Source organism: Macroventuria anomochaeta (assembly GCF_010093625.1).
Source record: "Macroventuria anomochaeta strain CBS 525.71 unplaced genomic scaffold BU25scaffold_2, whole genome shotgun sequence".
Classification (NCBI taxonomy): Eukaryota; Fungi; Ascomycota; class Dothideomycetes; order Pleosporales; family Didymellaceae; genus Macroventuria; species Macroventuria anomochaeta.
Genome location: NW_022985363.1, coordinates 1,224,872 through 1,234,653, shown reverse-complemented (window position 1 = coordinate 1,234,653; position 9,782 = coordinate 1,224,872). Strand labels below are relative to the sequence as shown.

The 9,782-nt window shown below is 51.3% G+C and overlaps 3 protein-coding genes across 3 annotated transcripts; all 3 read right to left on the bottom strand.

The window, feature by feature from the left end:
• Positions 1–4,445: 4,445 nt before the first annotated feature.
• On the bottom strand, positions 4,446–5,231 carry BU25DRAFT_406238 (uncharacterized protein). The gene is made up of 2 exons (XM_033705220.1): positions 4,937–5,231; positions 4,446–4,850 (listed from the first exon to the last, which is right to left on the bottom strand). The coding sequence occupies exons 1-2, from the start codon at positions 5,092–5,094 to the stop codon at positions 4,745–4,747; spliced, it is 264 nt and encodes an 87-aa protein (XP_033567143.1). The 5' UTR covers positions 5,095–5,231; the 3' UTR covers positions 4,446–4,744.
• A 1,406-nt stretch (positions 5,232–6,637) lies between these two features.
• BU25DRAFT_406237 (NAD(P)-binding protein) lies at positions 6,638–7,911 on the bottom strand. The gene is made up of 2 exons (XM_033705219.1): positions 7,513–7,911; positions 6,638–7,462 (listed from the first exon to the last, which is right to left on the bottom strand). Exons 1-2 carry the CDS (start codon positions 7,743–7,745, stop codon positions 6,676–6,678), a joined length of 1,020 nt encoding a protein of 339 aa, XP_033567142.1. The 5' UTR covers positions 7,746–7,911; the 3' UTR covers positions 6,638–6,675.
• A 180-nt stretch (positions 7,912–8,091) lies between these two features.
• Positions 8,092–9,701, bottom strand: BU25DRAFT_406236 (pseudouridine synthase). Its single transcript, XM_033705218.1, has one exon. The coding sequence runs from the start codon at positions 9,638–9,640 to the stop codon at positions 8,216–8,218; it is 1,425 nt and encodes a 474-aa protein (XP_033567141.1). The 5' UTR covers positions 9,641–9,701; the 3' UTR covers positions 8,092–8,215.
• Between the last annotated feature and the right edge of the window lie 81 nt (positions 9,702–9,782).

Sequence of the window (9,782 nt, the reverse complement as noted above, 5' to 3'; positions counted from 1 at the left end):
CTGGAGGCCACGAGCAGATAGCCAAGATGCTGCTCGACAAGGGCGCTGACGCCAACGCGCAGGGTGGAGACTACGGCAACGCACTGCAGGCAGCTACAGCTTGGGATCGCCAGAATTTCTTATAGACAACGTTCAATCGCCCAAGCCAGACCCGCTAGCAGTGTCACGTTACCCGTGCGTCTACTGGATTGACCATCTATACCACTCGAAACATCAGTCTCAGGCAAATGGCGTAGTGACCCGTAAGTTGTGTTCGTTATCAACAGATTTTTGAAAGCGAATTGTCTCTACTGGCTGGAAGGGCTTAGTTCGTGCAAGAGCATGGAAAGAATCGTGGTATCGATGGCGAAAGTATGCTCTCTTATCCAGGTATGGCATGCACAGGCAATGTATCTGTGTTTTGTACTTCATGTAGATGCTGACTCTACTAAGAGACGCGGGAGGCGGACGAGCTTGCTGAGCTTGTCCAAGACGCGCGCCGATTCATCGTGTATCACAAACGCATAACCGAGAGCTAGCCTCTACAGACATACGCATCCGCACTGTTGTTCAGCCCGACAGGGAGCGCGGTCAGGAGTTTGTTTCGGCACGAAGAGCCAAAAGAGATCATTGTCAAGCCAGCTACACAGATGCCGAAGAGATTGAATCATACTGCCGTCCACTATGGTCATCTGTGTCCATGCTGTTACGGTACGGAGTGGAGATTCGTCTACAGTCGTGACAAAAATGGCATTCGAAATTCCAGTTTCCCGATCGTACGAGCAGATCTCCCGGTATAGAACCAATTCTTCGATCACGTGAACTCTTTCGTTTTGAGCCAACTGAGCATCAAACCCCTCTGCTGTCGATTTGTCATCCACAGCAGGGACTGTGATCGTCTCGTAGAAGTCATAACGTCGGTCCAAGCGTGCTGGGGCGCACGGTTTCCTGGGACAGGTTCACACTTCAGAGCTTCGCCATCTCTTGTTCGCAATTGCAAAGACCTGTAGTTAATGTATTATCGTTCTGCAGCCACTCCTTTGTAATTGCACCAGCCTCCAGCGCGGATTTTCGTGATGTTAGCCTTGCTGTTAATTGTTTTGTCAACGCAGTCAATCAACCCTTCGTCAATACCCCCTGTCCGTTCTTAACCTGAGAGCTCTCTGTGGGAATCAGATAATCTAACAGAAAGCACAGTCAAGGAGAATTATGTCTCTTAGATCTGAAAGCTATTCTGACGTGAAAAGCGGCAGAGGCGCTGAGACAAGACCAGGCAGCGAAGCGGGCAGCAGAACAGAAATGATATGAGGAAGAGAGCAGAAACTGGCAAAGAATCATTGAAGAAGAAGTCAGAAAACAGCGGGAGTATTCTACTTTTTCCAATTTCAGTGAGAGACACAGCCCTCAGACTCGCACAACAATCTGCCAACATGACGGCTGGTGGTTAAAGCGGCTGAGGACGGGATGCTAAAAGGGTCTAGAGTCACACGCTCGGGCTCGTACTGCACGGCCTCAACTAGCTTACGATAATGCTCAGAAAATGGTGCAAGACAGAGATAAAGACGGCGTACGGGTAAGACGGAAAACAAAAGCAAGGAAATAGAAAAGAAAAGGAGAAAGCTGAACCAAATAACGTTTCGTAGTCGCGAGGAGCCCGCTGCTCACCTTGCATCTGTTGTTACTTTTTGCATAGTGCCATTCCAACCAATAGTGTTCTTGGGCGCCATCTTGTCCTGCAACAGCCAACTTACAATGCTAGGGTCGTTAGTAGCCAAGCCTTCTTGCAAATAGGCTGAAGACCGAGTTCAATTGAACTTTACGTTGCAGCCGCACTCTCACTAGACTGTTGGAGCTGAAGGAGCCTTGACTTCACATATTTTGCCGTCTTGACCCAATTGTAGACAAGAAGAACAAGAAACACAGCCAATACCAATATCACCGCGACTAGAGAGCCCACTATTGCAAAAACAATAAAACCGTAGGATGCTGCCTGAAAAGCTTGGCTTCCACCTAATTTTCTTGTCGCTAAGCCGACTTGCATCGCTGTCAGAACAATGACCATATAGGCCAGGATGGAGGCCAGCCAGGTAAAGTTCTCTTGGAAGAAGCTGCTGTACTGGTTATACTCAAGTTGATACCCTCGGAATACCGCATGTCCAGTGAGTTGATATATCGCGTTGAGTTGGTTCAAGCGCAGTTTGCCGTAGACATAGCTGTTACGATCAAAGGGCAACCCGCAACAACACTGAACAAACAGCACTATGCAACAATACGAGAGAAGCCAAAGAACTGTAGTATTGATTGACCCGAGCAGTGGGGCCGCGTCGGCGATACTCAGTATGATCATCACTCTCAGTTGAGCAACTCAAGCGACCCGAGCAGTGAGGCCGCGTCGGCAATACTCGGCACGGTCAGTATACTCAACATGTCACGGTTTGGGGTGCTCCTGCCTGTCGTACTGTTACGAACACGTACAGAAGAGAAGGAACTATCGGACCTGGGGACAGCGGTTATTGAACGTAGGGAGAACGGCTGTCGGAAAGGCCGCGCCCGTTGTACAAGCTACCCCACGGCCACGTGAGTACACTAGGACGATACAAGTAGTCTAGCGTCCTATGGGACGGAAGCAAGCGAGCTATGGGATTCCCATGCAGTCTCACGTATACCATGGGACTTTGGGACAACGTCTCATAAGACAGTAAGATACTGTAGGACTCCGTACAATCATTCAAGTATATAGCATGTAGGAACACTGCCCTTATGGCATTGTGTTCAACCTCGTCAATCAACTTTGTTATTGCGTTGGCGCGGGTGCGATGGGCGTGGTAGACAGGTCCATGGGCGCGCTAGATGGACAGACGTGCGCGCCTGGGCTGGAGCGCCTCGAGGCAGCTTTCGTCGCACTTAAGGGCATGGAGACATGGGATGCGTACGCACCAGCCATGATTACAGCATTACTTAGTTCCTACAAATGGTTGCTGTGAAGCTAGAACTCAGAACTGTCGTAAACAACTGAGAACCAATTGTAAACTGCGGGTCGCAAATGTTTTTGAAATTTGGGATTCGCTTCAGACCACATACGAACACGAGACGGATAGACGACCAATCAAGAACACGTAGATAGCGTCGGCGGCACCGTTGGCTTTCCACAATCTACAGTTTTCACATTCCGGCTTTTCAAACCCATGTTATGAGATAACTCAGGAAAATTTTTGTCTTCTTCAGCCACACAGCCCAGCTGTGTTGGCCAACGAAAAAGGGTCGCGTACACCAGAGGTAGTGAAATACTGGCGACACTGTGCCGACGACTATGAGCAAGCCCAGGGAGTCGTCGACCGGTTGCAAAAATAAGAATAATCTTAAAATGAGTCCGTAGACTCGTTTCAGAGATTAAACTGTGCGAATTAGCATGACGAGTTTCAGTACTGGAAAATGGTTTTACGAACCTGAAAAGAACAGACTGCAAAGTGTGAGCGAGGCGAGCATACTAGCCATAACGGGCAATAAACTCACTACTACACTTGATCTAAGCCAAAAGGCAACTGGTCTTCGTTAGTAAGAGGTCGAAATGGGGGGGGGGGCGGGAGGGAGACGAACAGAGAGCTGAAGATCATAGTTTTGGCGGTGTGGGCGAGCTTAAGTATCTGCGCAGAGCCCCACTGCTTGGCACAGCCTTTCCCTCTCATCGGGAGAAGGCCGGGTGAGGTAAGCGCACGGGCCGTTCACTCTCTCCGTCACCGACGGCTTGCCGTGCGCACTCCAGCAACGTGCTTTACATATCGTCACAGGATACATTACCGAACAGAATTGTTCGGCCCCGTTGGAAGACACTGCCGCTTCAGCTTCGAAGGATAGACGATACATCTAGCGATGCAAGCAAAGACAACCAGATTCTTCGGCAAGGTTCCAGGCTGAGAGTTCTGACCCTGGATTTCACGCTTCGACCAAAACAGTGTCATGGGGTGAGTGTGTCGTAGCCATCAACCTGTCCCATCGATTCGCAATCCGCATCTCTCTCGCCCGTGTAGCCAGTTGACCTGTCTGGCTCAAATCGAAGTCTGCATCCATGATTGCCCACGATTGTAACTCGTGCCCAGTTCTTGCGGTGTTCAAGAGGTATTGTAGCCATCATGTTGGAGTTCAGTGAACTGTACGCAAAGGGAAGAAGTTGAAGATTGTCCTGAGGTTGTATTGGGTGAAGCTACAAACAGTATATATATGTGGGTAGCTGTAAACAACGCTAGTGTGACGTGGCAGTCACTCTCATGACAGGTGAGGTACGACAGGCAGGAGCAACCCAAACCGTGACGCATCATACACCATCATGGACTTTCGTGTTGTCTCCCTCTCAACTGAGTATGCTGTCAAACTTCGCTATTTCAATCATGTCTAAGTCTAGGTAGAACAATCAAATACCGCTATTGATGACAGCTTGCCGGAGCCGCGCAAGTAGCATCGAAGACTACTAACCCTGACTATGATACATTCTTCTGGGAATACAGGAGCGCATTGCTCCGTCTGGTACTGGCAGTCTCCCACGGCCACTTTGAAACTTCACGCAGAGCTGAAAGATACCAGAGCCAAACATCAGACAATATATTGCCTGAAGGTATCGTTGAGTTTTCTCCTATCCCAAACAAATGCAAAACGCCTAAACACTACGTACATACAGTAGCACAGAGGCATGTCAGCAGTCTGACATGCTAAGCCATCCAAATCTCCCGGCGCTGACTAACTTGGATTCTCTCCGGCAAGCTCGCCTCAGTTACACTTTTGTCCAAGGCTCGCGTCCCAAACCGTACATATGCCCGTTGAACAGGATCGGAGGGAAAAGCGGCCAACCAAGTAAGATGAAGTATCCTGGAAGGAAACTGGAACACGTTAGCGACATGCTTCATCTCGGCTAAATTAAGGGGCAGAAGGGAACTGTAACGTGTAGAATTGCGCAAGGACTTACAGTGCAGTCGACCTCGCCACCTTGCCAAACATGACCCGGTACTGTGTTGGATATGGCTTCATGCTCATAGGGTTAGGTGATGAAGGGTGCCGGCGGGCTTCGTTGAAATGTTGTGCGAAGGAGCGGAGGAGTGTGCGAGCCTGTGTTGCGGACGGCATTGTGTTTGTAATGGTGTTCTTTGAGATGAACCCTCTCTCTGGATACTCGTAAGGTTGACTTGGAGGTAAGGGAATGGGCGTTTGATGTCTTGTTTATTGGTTAGATGTTTGGAGCCTATATGGTATCTCAGATGGGCGATGAGGCTGTATTTATTCAGTTACAAATCTATTCACTTCCTTTCCTTTTTCTTGCGCTCTGAGCATCGTCAAAGCATACGAAGGCCCGAAACATCACCGTGGTGCCGCCAGCGGCTGCCGAACCATTGTCCATCCTTGGGCGCTTACATGCACACCTTGCGGCATGAACGAAATCTGGATTTCCAAATTGCAAGCAATGAGATGTAGGACCCCGGCCTGTCAAATCTGGTTGCGAATCGGCATGTTGCGATGTGGCGATGGAGGGAAGATGCCGATCCATGGGTCGGCTCGGCAGTGCCGACGGCAAGTCCGGCCGGCGGCGGCTTGCAGGTGCTGGCTGCAATAATGACAACACTGTGCACCTGGTTGAAGAATGACTGATTTGCTTGCCGATAGTTGCTAATCCTCAAGAGGTTTGTCATTGAGACCTTCTCGCTCAGACTTGCCCTGTGCCAATATGGACTGTCCGTTCACCCACCGTTGCTGACAGCCCAACTAGCCCGCGCGACAAGGACATCCTTCACGCCAGGTTGGAGAATTCACGATTGTATCAATCAGCCGATCTTGCTGAATTTCAACTCTCAGCATGCCACTCTGTGCCGCTATTTAGATCTGGACACTTATGAAGCTTCCTACTCCGTAAAGCAAACTCTATCGCGCATGCCCATCTATTCGATATACTGAACTACCACCTCAGAGCGCCTAATTTATCCACTTCGCTATAGAACTGGTACCTCTCATCTCGACAGGGCGATGATAGCATAACGTCTCCACGAAGCCATCGCGGCCACTGATGAACAGAAACTGAGAACTTTACTCCGCGGACTAGTCGACAAAAGTAGCCTCACATTCAGTATTGCGTGCAACCGACTGCTGAGCCTGGAAAACCATCCGGACCAGGGTTTGAGAAAGTCAGATGTTCCTTCGAATGACGAGGTAGACGAGAGAGAGTCGGAGGACACGGAGGGCGAAGTCTCAGACGAAGATACTTTCGAGCAAATAAGGCCTATGAGCCACAGCGCAACGAGCAGAGCGCGAGCGAAGGCGGCTTACAGGAGAGCCTCTTTCACCTTGCGCGGAATGCGGGTGTGAGAGCTACAGCAGTGCTGCTTGGCATGACAGGCAAGGGAGGTTTATCTGGGAAACAGTACGAGCGTATACCTTTCATTGTTCTGCGGATGCTAAGTGACCATTCTAGATGGCCTAGAAGTTGTATGGGATCAGGCAGCGTTGAACCACCGCAATGGTCAAAGTCTGCCAGTGATCCGAAAGAGAACGAAGGTACAAAAGAAGTGGGATCGTGAGAGGAGGATGCGGGAGGGGGAGGCTACGACTAGCGGAGATGAAAAGGTTCCAAGGAAGACTCCATGAAAAGTATCGAGCACAGCGCATTCCTGCGCAGCTTGGTCAGTTAAGTCCTTAAATCGTTCTTCTGCTAGGTATCTAGATCTCAGTCGGCTTTCCACCCTGCTCACCGCTCCTCAGCGCCGCCTCAAGAATTTTCAAATCCTCCAAAGCCTCTTTGGGGCTCTGCCTCTCGTTCGGCTTCCCCTGTGCCAATCCTTCAGCCCACGCTTTAACTTCTTGCTTGACGCCACTGCCCTCCTCTGGGAACTCCATCGTCTCATCCTTTCCGTCTTTACTGACCACGACCTTACTCCTCGTAACAGTCACTGTTCCCTTCTCGCTGGCAACGACGTAGTCGCCCCCACTATCCGTCGTACCAAACGAAATGCTCAGTGTCCCCGATGCGCCAGAGCCCAGCTGCAGAGTAGCGTGAAGTGTGTCAACAGGCGGCAAATGCTCCTGCAACTGCGCCGTAAACGCACTCAACCTCTTAACCTTCTCGCCCCCACCCTCAAGCAGCAACCTCGTCCCAGCAACAAAATGCACACCGCCATCTAACAAAAACCCGCCCTGATACTCGGGCACCTTGCGCCATGGCGTCTCAAAGTACTTGCCGCCCGGCGCCACAAACAGGCTCACACGGCTCCGGAAGGTGAGGATGCGGCCCAGCGATTTCAGCTGTTCGTGAGCGTACAGGAAAGAGTCTTGGTACCGGAAATTTTCGGCGACGGAGTATGTGGCGGAAGTGTTCGAGGTGTTGGAGGCCCAGGCGACTAGGTCTTGGGCGGTTTGGACATCTTTTGCGATGGGCTTTTCGGCGAGGACGTGCTTGCCTGCTGCGAGGGCTTTCTTGATGTATTCTGGTTGCGCGAGGATGGGAAGTCTAGTCATGTGAGCGTACAGTATGACAAATTCACTGGACCAGTAGCTTACGCGATGATCACGCCCTTCAAGTCGTCTCGTTTCAGGAGGTCGTCATATGTCTTACCCTCTGAATCTTCGCTATACAGGTCCACGTCTGAAAGGTGCTCGGACACTGACTTTGCGGACTTGAGAGAGCGGGAGTAGATAGCTTTCAGGCTGAGAAGAGGTGTTGCTTGGACGGCGGGGAGGTGCTCTTCTTTGACAAAAATCCCGCTTCCTACCAGGGCGATACCGGTAGCCATTGTGTGAATTGGTGGTGTGAGAGGACGCGAGTAAAGTTGAGGTATGCAAGTCAAGGAGGTACCAGCAAACCGTTTCTCAAGCTCACGATGTTGCAGCTGCCTGAAGTATAGATATGCGACATCAATGATTCAGGCAGGCAGATCAAACGGCGGCTAAACGGCAATTGTGTTCGTGTCGCTGTTTCTCGCGAGGAAATAAACCCCATTACATCATCGATAGCGGGGCATTTTTGGCGTTTACCCCCTCTTACCGAATGGGGTATCTCGAACAGTCACCCCGCGGAGGTAGTCATGACCCCTGTTGATCTTAGGATGTACTGAAAAGGCGTATAAACGACGATATATGGTGTTGAACTTGTGTCGCGTTCGGCGGGTTGTAGTCGACAGATCGAACTGAATATTCTATCGTTGGGTATCTAGAGTTTTTCTATGCAAGAATGCGAGTTGGCTCATGAGCTTTGAAAAGGCTCTCAAGCCGCTGCGCTGGTAGATGTTGCACCACTTGTCTTCTTCTCTACCTGTTCATCTGCAATCCCAAGCTTTTCCAGATCAACTGTTAGAGGATCACTCTCTTGCGTGCTTTCGGTAGGACCTTCATAGCCAGGTGGCGGCAGGGCCCACTCAGGCAGGCCTGTCTGATAGTCCCATCTGCCTTCCTCACATCTATATCTCCTAGCATGCAGGTAGATACCTAGCTCGTGTGTCCCCGGATCACTGTACAGCGGTGTGTCACACACGTCGCAGGTCTCGCCAGTCTGCTTCTCTGCCTTTCTCTTGTTGTATGCATCGACCATCTCATCGTGGTACGCAACAGCATCAGCAACTTCCTCCTTTCCCATACGTGCTAGGCGAGCCATGATGTCTTCGTCGTTCTCATCTTCAGAAACGCCCCGTCCGAGTGAAGGACCGAAAACGCGCTGATTTGCGTAGATTGGATCGTTCGAAATAGGGTGACCGAGGTATTGGAGGTGGACACGCAGCTGATGGGTGCGTCCAGTGACGGGGAAGCATCGTACGATGGAGTAACCACGTAGCTTCTTCCATGGCTGACCCTCGTCATCCACGTCCCCCGTCTTCTCCTCTTTTGGCTTGCCGTCGTCCTTCGGTGGATAGTACGCCAATCGTTTGAATACCGTTCTAGATTCTCTGCCGTTCGCGCGTACAGCGTTGAGGCCGAGCTTGGGGCTGATCTGGAGGATAGGCTTCTCGCATACGATCTCGCCCTCTGGAAACTCGCCCACCACACGGGTGATGTACTCCTTCTTTACAGTCCGCCCCCGAATCTGCGCGCTCATGTCCTCAGCTGCCTGCTTGTGTTTCCCAATAAACATGATACCGCTCGTCAACCGGTCCAGCCTGTTGCAAGGCAGCGGATTCCACCCGTACCCACGGTCTGCTCTCATGACCTCGATGATCGAGTTGTAGTGATACCTGCCAGCTGGGTGAACTGGCATGCCCGCAGGCTTGTCAATGACAATGATATCGTTGTCCTCGTGAACGATGCCAATAGGACTCGCCGTGCATGGTGGCTCGTGCCGGTGGAGGGTATGTGAGATTACGTCGCCATTCTTCACGATGGTACTGGTGCTCGGGACGGGCTGACCATTCAGGATGACGCGACCTTCTATGATAGCCTTCTCGTAGTACCCTTGGTCTCGATCACGGAATTCGCTGGTAAATATGTCGAGAATCTCGCGCCCCCTCCAGCGCTGCTTGCAAAATGTGTTGTAGGTGTAGTGATACGGTGTCACCTTGCGCAAACCATCTTCGAGATAGTATGGCGGCGGCCAGGGATTGCAGGGTGTGATAGCAACCTTTGGTGGCTCTTTCCAGGGGAAATCGTCGTCAGGTAGGGGAGGATACTTGTCGCGCACCGGCGAAGGCACGAGAGCCATGGATGTAGCGCCGGAGGGTGTTTTCGGAACGGGTAGGCGTCCTTTGGAGGCCAAGTAGGCGAGGATGCGAGGAGAGGGCGCCAATGTGACGGATGATTGCGGGGCTCTGCTGCTGTGGTGGGCTGTCGAACCTTGGGTGAAA